At 69.1% G+C, this 22,901-nt stretch overlaps 2 protein-coding genes across 2 annotated transcripts in view; both read left to right on the top strand.

Annotated features, from left to right (window-relative positions):
* LRP1 (LDL receptor related protein 1) overlaps positions 1–222 on the top strand; it is a 93,767-nt gene extending 93,545 nt beyond the window's left edge. Inside the window, exon 90 of the mRNA XM_075724875.1 lies at positions 82–222. Coding sequence (XP_075580990.1) covers positions 82–222 — 141 coding nt within the window. The remainder of the gene's footprint in view (positions 1–81) is intronic.
* A 6,619-nt stretch (positions 223–6,841) lies between these two features.
* On the top strand, positions 6,842–22,184 carry NXPH4 (neurexophilin 4). The gene is made up of 2 exons (XM_075724874.1): positions 6,842–6,886; positions 21,417–22,184. The coding sequence occupies exons 1-2, from the start codon at positions 6,842–6,844 to the stop codon at positions 22,182–22,184; spliced, it is 813 nt and encodes a 270-aa protein (XP_075580989.1).
* The last annotated feature ends 717 nt before the right edge of the window (positions 22,185–22,901 follow it).

Genomic DNA, 22,901 nt, shown 5'->3' with positions numbered 1-22,901 from the left:
AAGAAGCGCCTCTGGGGACCGGGCTGCTGGGGAGGGAGGCGGCCGTGCCCCCCTCCCACCTGCTCCCCCCGCTCTCCGCAGCCCACCAACTTCACCAACCCCGTCTACGCCACGCTGTACATGGGCGCCCACAACAGCCGCAACTCGCTGGCTAGCACGGACGAGAAGCGGGAGCTGCTGTCGCGGGGCGCGGACGACGACCTGGCGGACCCCCTGGCATAGGGGCAGGACGGGGGGCGAAGGGCCAGCGGGCCGCGGCGCCCGGGCCTGGCACAGACACCCATTGCAGGAGGCGGGCGGGGGCCGGGGGAGCCAAGAGCCACTGTATAAATGTACAAATGAAGGATTATTACTTTTCTATGTGAGCAGTATTATTACCTGTATATTCCCCGGTACCAGGCCTCAGCGCCTCTCATTCATTGCCAGATCCGGCTATGGTTTATTTTAAATCTCTCTACATTGGGCCCCCCCTTCCCTCCTCCTCCCACCCGCGGGACGAGGCAGCGTTTCGGAGCGGGGCCGGCACCGTGGGCGGCGTGCCGGGAAGAACTTGCCGGGACTGCGGCAGCCGGGGCCACCGGGAGCCGCGGGCTGCCCGCCACGCGGGGTGCAGGCAGCGCCGGCGCAGGCGGGAGGGCGGCAGAGCGGGGGCCGCACGCTCCCCAGCTCTCAGCCCCGGCCCCCCAGCCCCTGGAGCTCCCCTCTCCGGGGGGGTCCTGTTTCCTTCCCAAATCTGCTGCTCCCAGGGTCCCCCCTTCTCCTGCAGCGTGGCCTCTGCCAACCTCCCTCGGCCCCCCATTCCCCTCGCTCCCCACTTTTTCCCCCCCGATCCCTTCCCTCCCTCGTTGCCGGTCTCGGCTCTGCCCGGCTGTTACAGGGGACAGGGACGAAGGCCCCCACCGCCGCCCCAGCCCCGTCGTGGGGCAGAGGGTCCCCGGCGGGCCCGGCCCTGCAGCCCCTCGCTCCGGCTTGTCGCCTGCGCCTCGCCCGCTCTCCAACGTGCACATTTTTTAACAGGAAAAAAAAAAAAAACCCAAACCATAAAACCCAAACCCCACAAAATGAATTCACGGAGATGACCTAGCTTTTATAGTAGAAATAAATAAACGCATGTGGGGGGGAGGGCGGGGGGCGACCCCATCCTTTTATTGGGGGGAAATGTTTTAATAATTTTTGCTGGATTACTTTACAACTAAACAAAACAGATATTGTTATAAATAAAATTTTTAAAAACTGAAGAGCAGGCTGCTGGTTGGTGGGAAGGGACGTGCCAGGGAGGTGGCCGGGGGGTGGGGGGGGGGAACCCAGGCACCGGTGCCACGGCCCTGACGCCCTCAAAGCCCCGCGGTGCCGGTCGTGGCGCGGGGAGCGGCGAGGCGGGGTGTCCCGGATGGGTGCTGTAAGGCAGGAGGATCCCAGCGGGGCCTCTTGCTCCATCGGGACGCCCTGGGTGTGCCCGGCAGGTACGGGATGCGGGGCAGGGAGCGTGGCTGGCGGGAGAGCGGTGCGTGCTCGTGCGAGCCTGAGCACGCACGTGTGCCCTGCTGCCTGCGTGCTCTCTGGGGTGCAGCGCCCGTGCCAGTGCCGCTCGGGGTGGTGCGGTGTGCGTGCACATGCGTGTGCAACTGCTCCCCGCTGCCAGCGGCAGCCCCGGGGCACCCCGCTCAGCACCCCGCGGCCCCGGCCTGCTGCGGCCTAGCACCCACTCCTTCCCCTGTGCTGCAGGGAGCAGGAATGCCCCAAGGCACCAGGCACTGAGTGCTGGGCACCGGGCACTGAGCACCGGGCACTGGGCGCGGGGCACCGGGCACTGAGCACCGGGCACTGAGCACCAGGCACTGAGCGCTGAGCACCGGGCACTGAGCGCTGAGCACTGGGCGCTGAGCACCGGGCACTGAGCACTGGGCACTGAGCGCTGAGCACCGGGCACTGAGCACTGAGCGCTGAGCACAGGGCACCTGGCACTGAGCACCAGGCACTGAGCGCTGAGCACCGGGCACTGAGCACCAGGCACTGAGCACTGGGTGCTGAGCACTGGGTGCTGAGCGTGGGGCACTGGGCACTGAGCACCAGGCACTGAGCACTGAGCACCGGGCGCTGAGCACCGGGCACTGAGCACTGGGCACTGAGCACGGGGTGTTGAGCGCTGAGCACCAGGTATTGAGCACCGAGCACTGGGTGCTGAGCACGGAGCACTGAGCGCTGAACACCGGGTGTTGAGCACTGAACACCGGGCACTGAGCGCTGAGCTCCGGGTGTTGAGCACCGAGTGCTGAGCACCGAGCACTGGGCACTGAGCACTAAGCTCTGGGTGTTGAGCACCGAGCACCAGGCGCTGAGCACCGAGCACCGGGTGTTGAGCACCGAGCACCGGGCGCTGAGCACCGAGCACCGGGTGTTGAGCACCGAGCACCGAGTGCTGAGCACTGAGCACCGGGCGCTGAGCGCTGAGCACCGGGCACTGAGCGCTGAGCGCTGAGCACCGGGCACTGAGCGCTGAGCACTGAGCACCGGGTGTTGAGAACCGAGCACCGAGCGCTGAGCGCTGAGCACCGGGTGTTGAGCGCTGAGCACTGGGCACTGAGCACTGAGCACTGAGCACCGGGCGCTGAGCACCGGGCGCTGAGCACCGGGTGTTGCTGAGCACCGGGTGTTGCTGAGCACCGGGTGCTGCTGAGCTCCGGGTGTTGCTGAGCTCCGGGTGTTGCTGAGCACCGGGTGTTGCTGAGCACCGGGTGCTGCTGAGCTCCGGGTGTTGCTGAGCTCCGGGCACTGAGCACCGGGTGCTGCTGAGCTCCGGGTGTTGCTGAGCTCCGGCCCCAGGCACCGGCGGCGCGCGCCGTCCCGGAAGCCGCCACCAGGTGGCGCCGCCGCCCTCGAGAACGGAGCGGGGGCTGCACGCGCACCCCGTGTGCCCCCCGCGTGCCCCTCGTGTGCCCCCGTGTGACCCCGTGTATCCCCCCCGTGTGCCCACCCCGCTTCATGTAACCCCCGTGTGCCCCCCCGTGTGCCCCCCCGTGCACACACCCGCTTCGTGTGCCCCCCGTGGACCCCCCCATGCACACACGGCTTCGTGTGCCCCCCGTGTGCCCCCCCCGTGCACACACCGCTTCGTGTGCCCCCCGTGTACCCCCCCGTGCACACACGGCTTCGTGTGCCCCCCGTGTACCCCCCCGTGCAACCCCCCGTGCACACACCGCTTCGTGTGCCCCCCCGTGGACCCCCCCGTGCACACACCCGCTTCGTGTGCCCCCCGTGTACCCCCCCGTGCACACACCACTTCGTGTGCCCCCCGTGCAAACCCCCGTGCACACACGGCTTCGTGTGCCCCCCGTGGACCCCCCCGTGCACACACCGCTTCGTGTGCCCCCCGTGTGCCCCCCCCCGTGCACACACTGCTTCATGTGCCCCCCGTGTACCCCCCCGTGCACACACGGCTTCGTGTGCCCCCTGTGTACCCCCCCATGCACACACCGCTTCGTGTGCCCCCTGTGTACCCCCCCCGTGCACACACCGCTTCGTGTGCCCCCCGTGGACCCCCCCGTGCACCCCCCATGCACACACGGCTTCGTGTGCCCCCCGTGCGGCCTTGCGGGGGGGCAGCAGCAGGGGCGGGGGGCCCAGTCCCCGCACAGCCTCCCGCAGGGGGGGGCCGCTGGGGCTGCGCCCCGGCTGAGCGAGGGCCAGGGGTGGCAGAGGGGCGTGGGGGGCGGCTGGGGGTCCCTTACCCGACATCTGCCCCCTCCCCAGCGACCGCTCGGGTGCCCCCACCCCACCGCTGCTCGCCCCGGCCGCTCTTCCCCCGCGCAGGTGCTGAGGGCAGGGGTCTCGGGGGGGACCACCCGCACCCCTCACGTGGCAGACGGTGCCTGAGGGCAGGGCCGGACGGCCAGGGGCTCGCGGCCCGCCCCGGCGGGCTTGGGCCGAGCGGGCCGGGGGCGAGGGCTGGCCCGTGCGCGGGGTGCCAGGCCGTCGAGCGGGCGGCCACGCCCTGCCCCGGCCACGCTGGGCCTCGCGTGCGCCAGGGGCCGCAGCGGCGGAGCCAGGTGCGGGTTGCACGGGGAGCCCCGGGCTGTGGCGGGGCTCCCGTGGCACCCCCGGCCTGCGGCTCGGCCCAGCGGGTCGACCCTCGGCACCCTCCTTTGGCAGCACCCGCCTCGGCACCGGCCCCCCGCCCCCTGCGATGCCAAGCCGGGGACGCAGCTGCTGCCTTTGAAAAGCCCCCAACCCCTCTGCAAAGGGATCCGGCGCGGCCGGGCCCTCAGATCTATTTCAATACCGGCTCTTTGTTCACTTATCGGTTTCTTATATCTCCTCTAGAGGTTTTTTCCTCCCTTTCCCCTCTCCCCCCCGCCGCCTTTTTCTCTTTTTTTCCTTCCATCTTTTTTATTTTTTCAAACCTTCACTTGTTTCCCCTCGCCGTGCCTCTGCCCTCACAGATCTTAGGCCAGTGGGCTGCTAATTGGGTGGGAGGGGTCTTCCCGGAGCCCCCGCACCTCTCGCAGACCCCTCTGTCCCTTGCTCCCCGGTCGGGGACACTGGGACCCCCCCTGGGCGTTTGCTCTGGCGACGTGGGGCGAAGGCGCGGCCGCAGGGGGACAGCGTGGTCGGGAAGGGTCCACGGGCCGTGGCAGCGAGGTCGGCCCCACTCGGCCGGGATTCGGCTGCCCCTTCCGCAGCCCTGGGGTAAACGCGGCGTTGATGGGGAGCGGGCGCTCGGGTCCCTGGGGGGATTGCTGCGGGATCCCGGCGGAGCAGGGAGAGGGGCGTGGAGGCTCGTGCCAGCCCGGGAAGCGGGGAGCCGAGGAGGAGCGGGGAGCACGGGCCATGGGACTAGCAGCGGCTCTCCCACCAGCCGGTAGCGCCGGCACGGTGGCAGCAGCAAGAGCCAAGGCCAAAGGGACCTTCCCCGGAGGGGGGGCTCCCCTGCACCCCGGCTGCGGGGCCTGGGCGCAGGGTGCCACGTGCCTCTGCCGGGGCACCGCTGCGGCTGGGTGCCGGCACAGGCGGGCACCGCGCTGCCCAGGGCACCGCGACGCTGGCGTGGGGCTGGCGTGGGGCCGGCGTGGGGCTGGCCGCGGCCCTGCAGCCCCACGGTGCCAGGACTTCTCGATCCCCGCGCTCCGCGTTGGCGCTGCCCTCTCCTTTCCCTTCCCTTTCTCTCCCATTTCCCTTCATTTCTCTCCCTCTCCGTCGCTTCTTTCTCCTTTACCTTTTATTCATTCTGTCTCCACACGTACGCACGGTTCTGCAATGCTCCCCCCATCCTGCGCTTGCCCCCAGCCCTGCTGATGCCAAAGCCCCCGCCGGCAGCTTCCCGGGGAGGCGAGTTATAATAATAATAATAATAATAATAATAGTAATAATAATAATAGTAGTAATAACAGTAAAGTGACAGTGCTGGGGAGGGATCCCTGCGGAGCTGGGGAGGGATACGAGAACGCCGGGCAGACCCCCGCGAGCGGGGCCCGGCAGCGGGCCGGAGGGACAAGCACACGCGTGTGCATGTGTGCGCACACACGTGTACATGCAGGCGCCGCGGGTCGCGCGCCCAGCCCACGCCGCGGTGCGTGTGTGGTGGGGGGGCGGGGGGGGCGTTCGCAGGCTCTGGGGCACGCGAGGCAGGGGTGCGCAGGCACCCTTGGCATGGGTGCAGGGCCTGGGGGCCAGCACCCACAGCCCCTCCTGGGGGGGGGTGCCCCCTCTCTGCTGGAGCCTTTGGGGGGGCCCAGCAGCAGGGGACCCTCTCCCCGCCCCAGGTGCCCGTGGGCAGGATGGAGAGGGGCAGGGCTGGCCCCCCAGGGTCTAGCGCATCCCCCCAGACCGGAGCAGGACCGGGGGCATCCTGGGGTGCTGGGGTCTCCCAGGCGGGGGGGGCAGGACCGGGGGCATCCTGGGGTGCTGGGGTCTCCCAGGAGAGGGGAGCAGGACCGGGGGCATCCCGGGGTGCTGGGGTCTCACAGGAAAGGTGGCTCAGGACCAGGGGCATGTTGAGGTGCCAGGGTCTCCCAGAAGAGGGGGAGCAGGACTGGGGGCATGTCAGGGTGTTGGGGTCTCCCGGGAGAGGGGAGGCAGGACCAGGGGGGTATGTTGGGGTGCTGGGGTCTCCTGGGAGAGGTGGGGCAGGACTGGGGGGGCATCCTGGGGTGCTGGGGTCTCACAGGAAAGGTGGGTCAGGACCGGGGCCATCCTGGGGTGCTGGGGTCTCCTGGGAGAGGGGAGCAGGACCAGGGGCACCCTGGGGTGCTGGGGTCTCCGGGGGGGGGGGTGTCAGGACCGGGGGCATCCTGGGGTGCTGGGGTCTCCCGGGAGAAGGGGTTCAGGACTGGGGGCATGTTGGGGTGCTGGGGTCTCCTGGGAGAGGCGGGGCAGGACCGGGGGCATCCTGGGGTGCCGGGGTCTCCCGGGGGGGGGGGGGGCGGTCAGGACCGGGGGCATCCGGGGGTGCCGGGGTCTCCTGGGAGAGGGGAGCAGGACCAGGGGCATCCCGGGGTGCTGGGGTCTCCCGGGGGGGGGGAGTGTCAGGACCGGGGGCATCCCGGGGTGCGGGGGTCTCCCGGGGGGGGGGGCAGCCCCAGCTCTGGCCCCTCCCCTGCCCGGAGCCGCCCCGGGGTGCGGGCCGGGGCTGGGCGCTGGGTCCCCGCGGCGCCCCCCGCAGCCGCCCCCGCCCGGTGCCCGCCGCCCGGTGCCCCCCCCCGGGCCGGGATTGGCGGGGCGCGGCGGAGGCGCCGCCCGGCCCCAGCAAGTCTCCAACTTTCTTCCTGCCTCCCCTCGCCGCCGCCTCCCGCCGCCGCCCGCCCTCCGCGCTCCCTCCAGCCCGGGAGCCCCGCCGAGCCCCGCGATGCTCCGCCGCCTGCCCCTGCTCGGGCCCTGGCTGCTGCTGCAGGTGCGGGGGGGCGGGGGGGGACCGGAGGGGGACCGGGGGGGGGGGGGGGGACCGGCCGCACCCCGGGCCGCGCCCGCCCGCGGGCGGCAAAGTTGCTGCTGCTACCGGGGGGGGCGTGCAATTACCGGGGGGGGCGTGCAATTACCGGGGGGGGCGTGCAATTACCGGGGGGGGGTGGGGGGGGTTTGCATTTCCCGGAGGGGGGGGGGGGGGGCGTGCAGTTATCGGGAGGGTGGTACCAATCGGGGGGGGTTGTCTGTGCCATTTGGGGGGGGGGATGTGCAGTTTTGGGGGGGGCCGTGCGGCTGCTGGGGAGCCGTGCAGTTCGCGGGGGGGGGGGGGGGGTCGTGCAATCGCGCGGGGGCTCAGGCAGTCACGGAGGTAGCGGGCGATGCGGGGGGGGGGGGGCTCGTGTGATCCTGAGGAGGGGGTCGTGGAATCGCGGGGGGGGGGTGGGGGGGTTGCAGGGAGGTGAATGGGCGAGTTGGGTGGCGGGGGGGGGGCACGGGGCAGGGATTGCACAGTTGGGGGGGGGTCCTGGCTCGCCCCAAGTTGGCAGAGGGCTCGGGGCTGTCCCGGACTCTGCGCGGGGGGTCCGGGGCACTGCGCTCGCACAGCGGGCAGAGTTGGGGGCCCCGTGGGGCGGGGGGGGGGGAGTAGCGGTGGGTCCAGCTGCTGGTGCAGCCCCCGTACCCCCCCGGTTGCGAGCAGCCCCCCCCCCCATTGCAGGGCGCTGAAGGCGCCGTCTGGCAGGTGCGGGGGGGGGGGGGCGAGATGCGTGGGGGCAGCCACGTGTGGGGGGGTTGGGCCCTTTGCCGGGGGGTGGGGGGAGACCTCTGCACGCCGTGGGGTGCACTTGTCCTGCACCCCACAGCTGCATCGCACCTGCGGGTGGGAGCAGCGGGCGCGGGCCTGCGGCAGGGGGGAGGCAGGGTGAGCCCCCCCCATCCGGCTGTGCTGGGGTGGGGGGGGGCGGGACACCCTGCTGCACCCCGAGAAGGAGCTGGGGTGCCAGGGGTCTCCTCGGCTCCGCCAAGGGTGTGAGCGCCGAAACCACCTGCAGAGGTGATGCCTCATCGCTGTCCTGACTCGGTGCGGGCTCAGCTCCAGCACCGGCATGGCCTTCGCCTCTGCCGAGGGGGGCAGCCCCCCGCCAGCTCCGTCCCCCCCCGTGTCCCCCCCATCTCGCCTCCTCGGGTGCCTCCTCGGCCAGGGACAGGCTCGGCCTTGCCAAGCCGGGCGCGGCGGGGGGATTTTGCCTGTTCTTGCCCCTTTGCCTGCCCGTGGAGGCTGAGCAGAGGCTGCGGATGCGGAGGCATCCTCCCCACCCGCAGAGCCCTCCCCGTCATGTCCCCCCCCTGGTCCCAGATACTAAATGCTTCCCAAGGCCACTCACCCCTGCGTGTCCCCCCCTCTGCCACCTCCTCCTGGAGCCCCCCGAGGCTTTTCCCCCCAGCAAGGAGCTGCTGGGTTTGGGGGCTACAGCTGCATCTGGCGCCAGCGGCCGTGGTGCTCATGAGCGGGGGGGATTTCTGCCCCCCCAGCCCTGCCGGGGGGTGGGGGGGCCGGGCTCATCACCCAGCAGATCTGATTTCCTGACACTCCATTTTTACTTTCTGTGTTTCATGAATAAAATCAAACGAGTCAATTCCCTCTCGGGAATTGGATGCACATCAGGGACACCCACCCCCCCCCCGCACAACCCTACCCCCCCAGGCGAAGGCTCTTGCAACTTGTCTCTCTCCGGCACGCTCCTCTCCGTACGTATATAAATGGGTAGATGTGTGCGCGCGTGTGTCTGCGTGTGGGGGTGGCTCTGTGTGACCCCCCCCCCCCCCCCCGTGTCCATCTAACGCAGAGCATCTGTCGGTGCTGGAGCTGCTTCAAGACGAATGGTTTTGTTTTGATGAAATCAGGAGCAGGGCGCTGCCCCTGTCCCCCTCCCTGCCCGCACAGGCAGCAGCGGCGGGGGGCGAGGTGGGGGACTCGCGGCCGGAGGCTCGCGGGCCCGTCCCGGGGCGCAGGGTGGGCACGCGGGTGCGGGAGCCTCCGGCTGCGTGCGTGGGGACCGACCCCGGGCACCGCTGGCAGGGGCGGCGAGCCCCAAGCCCTCTGCGGTGTGGGGCCGGGACCGGCCGGTGGTCCGTGGGCTACCTGGTGTGGGGACGGGAGGGGCTGGGCTCCGCACGCCCAGCTGGGTCGCAGGGGAAGGGAGATGGAGCCGTTCCTGCCCCCTCAGTCCTCTGGGCCTGTTTGGGGAGAAACTTTCCCAGCCCCTCCGGGGGACAGGAGGCAGCTCGACAGGCGGGGGGGCCCCGCCAGCTCCCCCCGGCCCCGGTTGCTGCACCGGACCCGAGCTCCCCAGCTCCGCGTCCTGCCAGGGCCGGGGTTGCGGCGGGAGCGATGGGCGAAGGGCGGATGCGGGTGCCTCCCGCGGGCGAGCGCCTGGCCGCACGCCGTACGCCCGTACAGCGGGCGCCTTCGGCCCTGGGGCGGGTGTTTGGGAGAGCCTTCCCGCTGCAGGAGGGACGGACCCCCGGGGTGTCTGCCTGCCACGCCGTGCGTTTGCCACTTGTCACTGCTGGGGGGGTGTTTGTGTGCGCGCAGGGTGCGCGGCTCCCCGCTGCCATGGACAAGCTCTCCCAGCCCAGCGGGCACCCGTTTCCACCGCGTGTGTGCAGATCGCTTCCCCCGGGCCCCCCGGCCTTCGCAGCTGCTGCTGCCCGGGATTCCCCTTCTCCTTAGGCCGATTCCCCTTCTCCTTAGGCCGATTCCCCTTCTCCTTAGGCTTCAGGTGGCAGCACTTGGGCAGGAGGGAGAGATGCTGCCCAGTGCTCCCCGCAGGTGATCTCCCGGCCTCAGCCCTTCCTCAGGCTGCTGGTTTATGTTTATGCATTAGATTTTTTTCCCTGTGCGTCGAGTGTTAAATCTTGGGGGGTCCCTCAGGGTAGGGTTGGCTTGGCTTCCCGCTGGTTTGGGTCCCATCCAGCCCCCCAAGTGCACCTGGGAGCAATGGGAGAGACCCATGGCTTGGGCGTAGCTCCTGGGTGCTTCCTACAGCCGTCCTTGAGCTCAAAGAGGCGGCTGTAAGTTTGCAGGGAGGAAAGGCAATTCCCGGCCAGCATCCCGGGAGGCGGATGCCAACCTTAGGCCCGTGGTCCCTGACGCCCAGGTGACGGCGTGATCCACACCGGGTGCTGAACGAGAGCCGGAGGTGGAGGGGGACGGCGTGCTGCTGGCCCCGGAGCAGGCAGGAGCGACCAGGGTGCAGCTGGGCTGCCTGCGAGGAGAGCGGGGTGCGGCGGCTCGGCACAGCAGCGGGGCCGGAGCCGGGGCACCCGGTGTCTTTCCTCACCCCGGCTCCAGCCCCGCTGCCTGTGCTTTTGCAGGAACGTGCCTCCCCGGCACCGTGCCTCGGTTTCCCTCCTTCCCGGCAGGCGGGGAGGTGAGATAGCGGGTGTCTGCGAAGCACCTGGAGTGTTGCTGGCAGGTTTCCCTTCCCAGATTAACCCTTCCCAGGAAAATCCCGCCTTGCGGTGCCGGCGGCCGTGCCGGCTGGAGGCTGGTGGCGTGGGACGCCAGCCTCCGGGAAGCTCACCCCACTTCGTTCCCCTTCCCTTGCTGTCACCCAAGAGCTGTCACCCGTCTACTGGGTTGTCGGCTGACAGATGGCTTTGCTCTTAAGCAGATGCTGCCAGCCCCTTCGGTGCAAGGACACCCCTATTCACCCCCCAGCTCCCATTAATGGGGAGGATTTAACCCTTTCATGGCTCAGAGATGGATACCTCATTTGGGGCCAGGGGATGGGGAATGGGGTTTGGGTGGCGGCGCAGCCCCGCAAGCCCCTGCCTGGCCAGGGGTCCCTGCAGGCGCAGAGCTGCAGGAACCGGCCCCGGCACAACGATGCCCGAACGGTGCCCGGGGAGCGGCTCCGTGCGTCCCCCCCCCCCCCTCCCCATTCCTGCGGATCTCCCGAGCTGACCGTTCTTGCGGCGGGTGCTGTGTGCTCAGCATGGCTGAGCTAATCTATCGCCAAACAAACACACACTGTTATTCCGAAAGAAGGTTTCCAAGCGACTCATTTCCCTTTTTTAATAACTCTTCCCTGTGGTGCCCTTTGCACCCTGAGCTGGGAGATTCAATAAGGCTGGAGCCTGGAGCGTGGCGCAGCTCAGCCTCCTGCCGAGGGAGGGGGAGCAGCGGCTGGAGAGGGGGGGCACCCAGGGGTGCCCCCCGGCCAGACCCACTCCTACTCTTCCAGTGTGTTGTTCTGGCTCAAATCCACGGCCTGCTTTATTGCTTTTTTCCTCCCTCTTGTTTTAATTGCCAGTTTTCCGCCGGGCGTGGGCAGGGGGGCTGGGAGGGGGGTGGCCGGAGCTGGGACAGCGCGGCAGCCGGCAAAGCGGGCGCTTCCCTCTGCGCCAGCAGCACCAGGCTGAGCGCCCGTCAGCCCCACTGCTAGTCGCACCCGTGCCAATTAACGCTGCCAGATTAATGACTTTTGCCCCCCCCCCCACGCCCCCCCCAGCTCCTCCTCCCGGGGAGCCAAAGTCCCGGCAGCTGGTAGCCCAACAGCGGGGCGATGCCGCGCTGAGACCCCGGCAGCCGAAAACCTCCCACCCCCCGCCACCGCCTGCCCTGGCCAAGCTCCAGCATCTCTGAAGAGCTGCCTGGCTCAGCCTTCGCGCTCGGGTGCTGAAGGTAAATGGCCCAGGAAAGATGAAGCTTCCTCTCCAGCCACTCGGATTGCTACTAAAGAAATAATCACGTCCCTGTGCCCGTGTTCCCCCCTCCCCGCCTTTTTTTTCCAGATCGCTGTTGCAAAAGGAAAGTCATTGTGGAAATGAGCGCCCAGCCTGCAGAAATGATCAGCTGCAAAGAGCCTGCAGGGCCCTGCGCTCGCGGGGTGGGGGGGGATTAATTTTCCCCTCCCAAATAAATCCCCGTCAGACCCTGTTACTCGGACAGGGGCTGCGTGCTGTACGCCGCGGGCACGGCGGGTTGCTCAGCCCGGTGCCGCCGGCGGCACAGACCCCGTCCGACCCCCGCGGCTGTGCCGGCAGCCGGGCTGGCCTCGGCGGGTGTCACGGTGGGCAAAGACCCTCTCGTTCCTCCTCCTGTCCCCCCGGCGCTGGGCAGCAGAGCCCTCAGCTCCGTGGCGAGCAGAGCGATGCTTTACACCCCTTCCCCTGGCGCCTGCTTGGGACCGGGAGCCTGGGCGGGGTGCTGCACGCAAAGCGGGGGCCGGATCAGGCCCCCCCCAGCGTCGTGAGGGGGCTCGCAGGGGGCGGTGGGCTTGCAGGGCCCCCTCGTCCCCTGCGCCTGGTGGGAGCCGGTGCCCGGCTGCGGCAGGGTGCAGCCCCCAGGACCCCCGGCCGGCGCGGCCCGAAACGAGCTGCAGCCCCAGCGATGCCCGTAAGGGTCCCCTGTGCCCCTGGGTCTCCTGGGGGGGGTTTAATCAGCCTCTGCTGCTGGGGGGGGGATGCAGGGGACAGCTGTGTCCCTGCCGCTGCTCCTCCCTTCCTTCTCCTCCTGGGGAGAAGAAATCCCAGCTGGCCCTGGGAATGTGCTGGGGCGGGGGGGAGGTGGGGGCAGCGGGGGGGTGCAGTGCTGGGGGGGCCACGGGGACCGGGTCCCCGCTGAGGGGACAGCCCTGCATTTGCCCCTCTCCGCGGTGACCTTCGCACCCCCCCCGCCTCATCGGGGGGGGGGGGGGGGGCTGGAAATGCAATTTATGATCCCGCCTGATACGATCTTATAAAATTTCCCGGGCACACTCGAAATTACATTTCCATAGCTCAGGAGAAGCGATCTCCTCGCGCGGCGATACCTGCCACTTTTATGGCTACATTTATTGCAATAATAAAGTGAAATGGTGAGGCAAGGGGGTGGGGGGGCGGGGGGGGAGGAGAGGCAGCCGGGCAGAAGGTGGGAGCTGCATTCCTGAGGGCCTGGGGTCCCGCTGGTTTGGGGGGTCTCGGGGGAAGCTGCCGCCTCTCTGCACCCCCTGGAAAGGCGTCACCCTGCAAAGAGCTGGGGCAGCGCCGGAGGGGTGGAGGGAGCCCCGCAGCCTGCTCCACTGCGGGGAAACTGAGGCAGAGGCACAGAGGGTGAGGAGGGGGTACGCGGGCACCCTGGCCGGGCATCCCTGGCTGCCGGGCACCCAGGAGCGACCTGGGCCTATCCCTGCCAGCTCTGCCTCTGCTTCCCCGCGTGCCATCCACGTGAGCTGCCCGTGTCTGCACGCTCCGGCCCGCGGCCGGCCCCGGCTCCTCGGTGCTGTGGCAGCACGAGGGGCTCAGCTGAGGCAGCCGCAGCCCCGGCACCGTGGCCCGTGCTGGGCAAGCAGCAGCACGCTGGCCGGGGAGCAGCCCCTCGCCCCGGTGACCCCCAGCCCCTTCCGCCCCGTCCCCACGCGACGCCTGGTCCCAAGCCGGGCGGTTCAGGCGGGCTGGGCTCCAGCTGGCTCTGGGGAACGCTGGCAACGCGCTGCCTGGGCGAGCAGGATTCAATTTCCTCCGAGCCCATCAGCCCGCACGTCCCCATCCCTCCCTCCCGCCGCCCCCGTGCCCCCTCGCCGCCGGCTTGTGCACACCCGCCTGCACACCCCTCTCCCCCTTCCCGCTCCATTTATCTCCTCATTTTCTCATTCATTCTCCTTTCTTCCTTGAGTCCAATGAGTCACACAAGCCCTGAATCCTTTGCCTGGTGCTGTCTCCTCCCTTCTATTATATTTTTTCCTTTGCTCTTAACAGCACTTTTCTTTTTCACCCATGGGGGAGAGACTGGGGATGTACATTTTTTTCCTTGCTTCCCCCCCCAGCCACCTACCAGCTCCTGTCTCACCGTGAAGCCCTTAAAAGTAATAAATAAATAAAACAACGGCTGAGAAAAGAAAAGGCAGGAAACGAGTGACAGGGAAAAGGAACCAAAACGAAAGAAAGAAGAAGGAGGAAAAAAAAAGTCCTACTCGGGCTATGAAATATTTATTAGCCAGCGCGTGCCAAGCGCGTTAATAAAGCCACAGCATTTGCATATTTTTTCCGTCTGCAAGGAGCAAGGTGTCTGTTTAGGGGGTGAAGGCAAATGCGGCTGCGGGAAGCCGATTTCTCCCAGCCCCGCGCAGGTCACGCTCCCACACGAGGCGACGCCAGCCCTTGCGCGAGCATCGCTTCGGGCAGGGGTGTCACCGGGAGCAGGACCCCAGCGCAGCTTCCGCGGGTCCCGCTGCCACGGGCTGCGTGTGCAGGGTGGGTGTGGGCAGCTCCGCAGCGCCGTAATGACCCCATGGCAGATTTGCCTTTGGCGAGCTCGTCCGGGCTCTCCCCCCGCCCGCCGCCGAGGACACGCTGGCGCTGGCGTCGCCCATCCTGGGGGTTCTGCAGCCACCGGTCCGCTGGGCTGCGTTCGGGTGCGTGCGAACTGCTGGCGGCTGCGGCACGGAAGCAGCAGAGGAAAGATTGAGGAGGCCTTTGGGTGGTCACACTGAGCTCCCCTCCAGGGCAGGATTTGTCCGGCTGTCACCGCGACTCTGCGTGCGTGTGGCTGCGCGTTGCATCCCGACTTGTCCCTGTCTGTCACCTGCACGACCCCTCGGTGCCTGGGACTGGGGCAGGTTCAGCACCCCCGGAGCACGACGCCCTTTCGCCCCAGCGCATCCGTCCTGCCCGTTGTGCTGGGGTGCGTGGGGCAGCCGGTGCCGCTGCCCGTGGCTGGGTGGGGGGTCCCGGCTGCAAGCAGGGGGGGACAGGAGGAGGGGGCTGAGGGACACTGGAGGGGGCTGGGAGGTGAGGAGGGGACGGGCTGTGCGTGGGCAGCGGGGCTCCGGCTTTCCTGCACAGATGCGGGGCGGCGTGCCGCGCGGGGCAGGGCCGGTGCTGGCTGTGCCGGCGAGTGTGGCAGGGTGCACCGAGCAGAGCCAGCCCCCCCAGGCGCCCCGACCCTGGAGCTGCTGGCCAGGGACGGCTTTCAGGGGTCTTTGAGCTGGCAGTCAGTGGGACATGGGGGTGGCTGGGGACAGCTGACTGGGTTTCTCCTCTTGCCCTTGTGAGGCTGAGATGGGGGGGCTCTGCCCTTCCTTCCGTGACCATCCTGCACCCCATTCCGGCACCCCCTGCCCGTGACACCCCACGCCTGCCCAGCAGCCCGCGGCCCTCCCCGTAGCCCCCGCTGGGCTGCACACCGCTGCCGTCCCCGGGCCCCCTCGCTGCCCCGCTTCCCATCCTGCAGCCCTGTCCTTTTGCCCTTGAGTCCTCACTGCTGGAGGAGCAGCATCCTCGGTCCCGGCCTCCCCAGGCAGGGACAGGCAGCCAGGCCCGGTCTCGCTTTGCGCTTCTGCTCTGCAGCCCCCAGGGCTCTTCCCAGCACCCTGGACCCAGCCCAGGTGTCCCTAACAGCAGGTTAATTCGTTACCCTGGCACCGAGGAGCCATCACTGCAGATTTGCCTCACGGGGACTTCATTAGCAGCCTGCCACTCACCAGCCCCATCTGCACTTGCCGAGGCGGAGCGGCACGCTGGTGCCCAGCGGGGCAGAGGCACGGGCACGGCCGTACCCCCGACACGTTATGGGGCAGGAGGCACAGGAACGCGTTCACCCCGGGGTGCTCAAACACCGAGGAGCAGAGGCTCCCTGGCAAAGGCACGCACGCAGAGCCACCTCGCCTCGTGTGCGAGCGTGTGACCGTGCATGTATCCACACAGGTGTGCTCGCAGGGACGCGTGGGACACGTGAAGGCATTCGTGCACGTTCAACTTCACGCGTGTATCCGCGAGCGACCGCGGGCATGCGTTGCATTCACCTGCACGCTGCAGGTGCACACCTGCTGGCACCCGTGGGCGTGCGCGCTTGCACGCAGGCACACCAGGAGCTCGCCGCGCGCTCTCGCCCACACGCAGTCGTTCAGACGTGCGTTGCACGCCTCGGCACGCTCGGGTGCGTGCTTGGGTCCCTCCCCGCAGCCCAGCAGAGCCCACCGCTGCACCGCGTCACCCTGCCACCGCATTAGCACCCGCGCGGCGCCGGCGAGATAAATGGGAGCTGTCAGAGGCACCTTGTTTGCTGCTAACCTTTGGAAATGCCACACCGCCCCGGGCTGCGCTGCATGAGGGGGGGGAGCGGGCCCGCGGGGATTGTCGCTCACCACCTCCAATTAATCTCCTTGCACTAACGAAGGCAGCGGGGTGACAGGGGAGAGAACGGCTTGACCCCGCACCCATGGGGAGAGCTGGAGACCCCGATCCGCAGATCATTGCCTGCTCTGCCACTGACCCCCACCGAGGCGGGGGGACGGCTCGGAGCCATCGGGGCCAGGCTGGCTGTAGGGACAGGGCCTTTGGTGGGGGTTGCGGCGGGTGCTCCGCTCTGGGTGCGGGCAGGGGCTGCTTCGCCTTGCGGCGGTACCCCATCAGCCGCGGCCCTGTTCTCGGGGTGCTGGGAGCTGATCGCAGCCCGCCCTGGGGCACCCCCGCCCCCCACGCTCATCCGCTCCCCTCCGCCAAGGTGACCGTGGGTCTCGGGGGAGCAGCTGACGGCGCTTGGCCCCACCGGCAAATGGGATGTGAGTGGCCATCACCGCCGGTCCTGACAAGCCAAATTGATGCCGGCACCGAGAGCCTTCCCAGTCCCTCTGCAGCCACCCCCAGCCCTTCCTGAATCCTTGCCTGGCTGCTTGCGCACACGCGGAGCGACACACGGGTGCCTGCAGACACACGGCAGCCCTGCGCGGCAACGCACACGCACAGGAAAGTGGGCAAGGGGCTCGAGAGCAGCAAAAACCCGTGTCGTCGTTTTGGGGCGGCGCGTGGATGCAGCAGCACACGCATGTACGACAGTGAAGAACCGAGCGTACCAGACACACGTGAACGGTGCGTCGCAGCCGGAGCGCGGCACGCGGCAGAGCCGGGCACAGCCCTCCTCTGGCACAGGGGACCGATCCTGGTGCAGCCCGGGAGGGAGGGGGCTCTGCACGCACCCGTGCAGGGCCGGGAGGCGCTGGGACCCCCACGTAGGCCTGCGAAAGCGTGTCCGAGAGGTTCACGGGCGCGTGCTGCGCCCCAAGCACTCACAAACAGGACCATTAATATTTAACGCGAGGTGTGAGTGGGACCTGCCCTGAATGCCGACAGCGCCGGCAGGGTGCAGGGGGGTGACCTTGGCTCCCCTCAGCGCTGGCGCGGAAGAGGCTGGCTGTGCCTCCGCTCCGCCGCGCCCCTTGCCCGCAGGCTCCAAGACCCCCGGGCTGGCCGGGGGAAGCCGCCCGCTGCACCAGGGGCTGCGGGTAGTGGGGGTCTGCCCCAGGCCCCCCGTGCTGCCCACGGCCCCGGACTGCGCTTGTGCTGCGATCGATAGCCCTGGCTGCATCAGCAGGCGCTGCCTTGCTCTGCAATTCCCTTTCATCCCCCCCGGCTCCCCCAGCAGCTCCTGGGGAGGGACCTGGGGGGGGTGGGAGGCTGCCAGCCTGGCCCCTTGCCCTGAGAGGGGCTGGGGGCACCCCTATCCCCGCAGGAACGGGGGGCTTCTCCCCCCCCCCCCCCCCCGAGCCCTGCCTGTGCCCAGCCTGCATCCCGCAGCACCTGGCCCCAGCCTGCCCCATCCTCCTGCACAAGCCTGGCCTGGGGACCCGCAGCCCTGCGTGATGCAGGGAGCTCAGCACCTCCTTCCCCCGTACGTGCCCGTCCCCACCGTATCCTGCTGCGTCCCCTCCCCGCTGCCTGCTGGTCCCTGTCACTTCCCTGTCCCTCCTGCATCTCTGTCTCCATCAGTTCCCCACCGCAGCCCCGTTTCCATCGCATCCCCATCCCCATTGCATCCCTGGCTCCACTGCGTCCCCCTCGCCGCTAGCAGGGGATCACGGAAGGGGGGTGAATTGGAAAGGGAAACTGAGGCAGAGGGAGGACGACCACAGTGGCTCACGTAGCACTGCTGGGGGGAACCAGCCGGCCTGGCTCTCAGCCCTAGCTGCAATGGAAAGCCAGCGCGGAGCTGAGAAACCTCCAGAAATCTTCCCCGGGCTGGTGGGGGCTCGGGTGGGTGCGTTCCTCCGTGGGCTGCAGTCTCTGCGCTGCTCCCTGTCCCTTCTCCGTGGGTGCAGGCGGGTTTGGGGGCTCCCAGCTGCGGGGTTACCGGTGCTCCTCTCATGGGGAGTGAGGCCCGCTGCCTCCCCACGGGGCACGGGGAGCTCCCAGGCTGATGAATACGTACGAGCAGGATTAACGATGGAGCTGGGGCAGGGGGGAGCCGCGGTCTCACCGGGGCCACTGCCCTGTCATCCCCCCACCCGTAAAACACCGCTCTCCTGGCTGGATGGGGGGGTGCTGGGGGGGGGGGTGTGTGCCCTTCTCCCCCTCCCCCATTTATCTCTCCATCTCGCGTCCTGCCGCGCTCGCTCCCTCTCGCTGGCTGGCGAAGGCACCCGGCTTTGAAGCTGCGTTGAAATATAGATAAGGGCGAAGGCAGCAGCCGCACTCAAAGAGAGATTGGAGAGGGAGCCGGGGGGACGGCCAGAGCGGAGTGGGGGGCTGCTTCGCTCTGCATAGCCCCCTGTCCCCCCCTCCCCAGGCTGGGCTGCCTCGTCTGCCCAGGCTGCTGCCTCTGCCGGTGCGGCACGGGTGAGCGTGAGCACATGCCAGAGCTGATTTACAGGCTCAGCCCGGCACACGCAGCATTAGGAGGATAAGGCAATAGATCCCGCAGACAGCAGCGCGCAGCCTGGACAGAGGCTCCGGCTCAAGAGCTCTTGGAGAGGAACGGGGAAAGCGGGGGGCCCGTGGCTGGGGCGGCCCCCCCCGCTCCACTGCTCCATCCCTGGTGGGTGCCCAGCAGAGCCCGGTCCCCACGCCCAGACCTGCCTGGCTGTGGAGGATGGGGCCCGGGGGGGTCTCACCCCTCTCTGGCGGGGGGCATGAGAAAAGCCCAAAGGGGGGAACAGCATTGAGCCATTCTGACGGCGCTGCAGGGAGGCTGGTGCCAGGGTGAGACCCCGGCGACGGCGGGCGGGAGCCATCCCCACCGCCTCCTGCCATGCCTCCAGCCCCGCTGGGTTCAGCACTGAGGCTTGCCTCGCCTCCTTTGGGGCACAGCCCCCCGCCACGCTCCCCCCCAGCCCCTTCCAGCTGGCTCTCTGCTTACAACCCCCCTTCCCCGCTCCCCTCCTCCCGGTGTGCCCCTCGGGAAACAGGTCGTCCAGGGCAAAAAAAAAAACTGCCAGAGCCGCCCAAGCACCTGCCAGCTTGCGGGCGACAGTGATTGACGAGGCTGGGGCTGACGGAGCAGCATCCTGCGTGCCGGGAGCAGCTGGCAGGGCAGGCGGGGGCACGCCGGGCTCTGGGGTGCAGAGCCAGGAGCAGCCAGGCTGAGGGACGGGGAAGCTGGCGGGGAGCAGGCGGGCTTGGGCAAGGGGCATGGGACATGTCAGAGATGGGGTCCCAGGGCTGAAGAGGTGCCAGCTGGCTCTGCTCACCGCTGCTGAGCCGCACGACGTCGGTGCCGGCAGCTGGACAAGGCAGAGCAATGGCCGTGGGGAACCTCACAAAGGGGACACTGCGTGAGGACACCGGCGGGAGGCAGGGCCCAGCCCCCTCGGTCCGCACAGTCCCTTTCTCGACTGGTGTGGCTGGGAGCTGCTGGGTGACCCCCAGCGCTGGCAGCATCTCCAGGGGCCCTGGCATGCCAGCGCCCATCAGCACCCCCTTAACTGGCCTCGCAGCTCGCCCGGGTTGGAGAGACCGGGCAGCGTCTCCATCGCTGCTCCGTGCCTCAATTTACCCCTCCAGGAGAGGAGCTGCCTCGCCCCACCCTGTGGGACCCCTTGCCAAGGGCTCCCGGCTCTGTGTTGGCGAGGGGGGCGTCCCCGTGCCAGTGCGGGAACCTTGCAGCTGCCTGGCGTTTGCCTCCCCTCCGCTGCCCACCTTTTCTGCTTTCGCTGCAAATTCCCTCCCTTGCCAGACCGCAGCGAGTGACCCTAGCCCTCCCCCCGGCAGAGCAAGGGGTCCCCGCTCATTCCGTGTGCGCCCCCCCCGACTCTGCACACGATGCACCCCACTCTTCAGCCCTGTCCGCCCGGTGCAATTATCCTGGAGGGCGGAGCAGCTGCCGTGCAGCCTGGCGGGGGTCTCTGTAATTTCAGCTGCAGATCAGAGGCGCTGGGTAATGCAATTAGGCTTCCCTGGCAGGCGGCGCGGGGCTCTGATGCATCCCTGGCTCTGTACACGCTGCTGCCCCCCGGTCCCCCCCCCCCCCGCATTTTAATAGGCCTCAGCAGCGGTGGGGCAGGCAGCTGTGAATTGTCTGGCGTCCTGCTTTTTCCCCTCACAGGGACGTGGGTGCTGCTGGAGAAGCAGCCCTGGCTCCTGGGGTGCGTTTGGGACAGGGTGCGAGCAGGGCTTGGGGGTGGCGTGGGCAGGGTGCAGGCACGGTTGGCTCTGGGCACGGCAGACGGGGTGGGGCGCGTGGTGCCGGAGGGATGCAGGAGGGGTGCAGGGACACACAGGGGTGCGTGGCCTCAGGAGGGGTGCAGGGACACACAGGGGTGCAGGGACACACCGGGGTGCATGGCCTCAGGAGGGGGGGCGGGAGGGGTGCAGGGACACACCGGGGTGCGTGGCCTCAGGAGGGGTGCAGGGACACACAGGGGTGCATGGCCTCAGGCGGGGGGCGGGAGGGGTGCAGGGACACACCGGGGTGCTTGGCCTCAGGAGGGGTGCAGGGACACACAGGGGTGCAGGGACACACAGGGGTACATGGCCTCAGGAGGGGTGCAGGGACACACAGGGGTGCGTGGCCTCAGGCGGGGGGGCGGGAGGGGTGCAGGGACACACCGGGGTGCGTGGCCTCAGGAGGGGTGCAGGGGGGTGCAGGGACACACAGGGGTGCAGGGACACACCGGGGTGCGTGGCCTCAGGAGGGGTGCAGGGACACACAGGGGTACATGGCCTCAGGAGGGGTGCAGGGACACACAGGGGTGCGTGGCCTCAGGCGGGGGGGCGGGAGGGGTGCAGGGACACACCAGGGTGCGTGGCCTCAGGAGGGGTGCAGGGACACAGGGGTGCAGGGACACACCGGGGTGCGTGGCCTCAGGAGGGGTGCAGGGGGGTGCAGGGACACACAGGGGTGCAGGGACACACAGGGGTACATGGCCTCAGGAGGGGTGCAGGGACACACAGGGGTGCAGGGACACACAGGGGTACATGGCCTCAGGCGGGGGGGCGGGAGGGGTGCAGGGACACACCGGGGTGCTTGGCCTCAGGAGGGGTGCAGGGACACACAGGGGTGCAGGGACACACCGGGGTGCGTGGCCTCAGGAGGGGTGCAGGGGGGTGCAGGGACACACAGGGGTGCAGGGACACACAGGGGTACATGGCCTCAGGAGGGGTGCAGGGGGGTGCAGGGACACACAGGGGTGCAGGGACACACAGGGGTACATGGCCTCAGGAGGGGTGCAGGGACACCCCGGGGTGCGCGGGGATGGGCAGGAGGATGAGCAAGGGGGCGGCGGGCACAGCTCGTGCAGTCGCTGCCCTCTTTCCCCCAGGCGGTGTGCGCCGGGGGCCACATCGCCAAGACCCTGGGGTACCTGGAGCTGGGCACCTCCGGCCTCCTCAAGGATGTCCCCTACGGCACCCTGAAGCCCCCGGCGCTGGACCCCCGGCGGCTGGTTCCGGCCGAGCCCCCCCGGGCTGTGGGGACGCCCTCGGGTGCCGCGCGGAGCCCCTGGGACTGGCAGAAGAACCAGACGGCCGCCGAGCTGCCGAGCCCCCGCGCCCGGCGCAAGCCCTCGCTCAAGTCCGGCCGCACCAAGAAGATTTTCGGCTGGGGCGACTTCTACTTCAACATCAAGACGCTGAAGTTCAGCTTGCTGGTGACGGGGAAGATCGTCGACCACATCAACGGGACCTTCAGCGTCTACTTCCGCCACAACTCCTCCAGCCTGGGCAACGTCTCGGTCAGCATCGTGCCCCCCTCCAAGGCGGTGGGTTTCGAGGTGCTAGTGCCGGCGCCGCCGCCGCTCCCCCGCCCGCCCCCCCAGCAGAGCACCCTGCCCGAGGGGCGCCCGGCCAAGGCCCTCAACTGCCACGTGGAGTACGAGAAGACCAACCGGGCGCGCAAGAACAAGCCCTGCTTGTACGACCCCTCCAAGGTGTGCTTCACCGAGCACACGCAGAGCCACGCCGCCTGGCTCTGCGCCAAGCCCTTCAAGGTCATCTGCATCTTCATCTCCTTCCTCAGCATCGACTACAAGCTGGTCCAGAAGGTCTGCCCCGACTACAACTTCCAGCACGACAACCCCTACTTCGGCTAATGGCCACGGGAAGGGGCGGCGGGCACCGGAGCTGGAGGCGGATGGCGGTCGGGGGGCTCCTGCACCCCGTGCCGGCTGCACAGTGCCCCCCCGTCACCCCCGCGCCGGCCCCTCCTTCAGCGCTGCAGCATCTCCCTGGGGCGCGGGAGCGGGGCCAGGGCCAGCCCGCCCGGGGCACAAGGGGGGCACAAGGGGGGCACAAGGGGGGCACAAGGGGTCCCGGCCCCACCGCGCGGCCACGCTCCCGTCCCTGCGGCCGGGTGGGGGGTGCAGGCGTGGAGCGGGGGCTGTGGGGTCCCCGGGAGCGTGCGGGTGAGTCGCGGGGTGCAGCCCCATGCGATGGCGTCGGCTGGGCGCGGGTGCGACGGCAGCGGGGGGGTTTGCTGCGTGCCGGCGGGGCAGGGTGCTGCGGAGAGCTCAGGCTTCACCCCGCGCACTGGAGGGGGGGGCTTTTGTCTTTCTGCGGCCATAGGAGATGGGCACGCGTGTGCACACGCACACATGCGTGCACGCCAGTCTGCGTGTGCGAGGGCACCTGGTGTTTGGGAGCCTCCCCCCCCCCCCCCCCGCCCCATCCATCCCTCCCAGGCCGCGGCAGCGTTGGGGCACCAAACCAAGCCCCCGGTGCCCCGTGGAGCCCCCTGCCCGTGCCAGGGAGGCCCCTGCCCAGATTCGCCACCCGTCACCCAGATTTGCAGCCGCCCGGCTGCCGCCCGC

The sequence above is a fragment of the Pelecanus crispus genome, chromosome 26 (assembly GCF_030463565.1).
Source record: "Pelecanus crispus isolate bPelCri1 chromosome 26, bPelCri1.pri, whole genome shotgun sequence".
Classification (NCBI taxonomy): Eukaryota; Metazoa; Chordata; class Aves; order Pelecaniformes; family Pelecanidae; genus Pelecanus; species Pelecanus crispus.
This window is presented reverse-complemented; position numbering and strand designations above follow the sequence as displayed.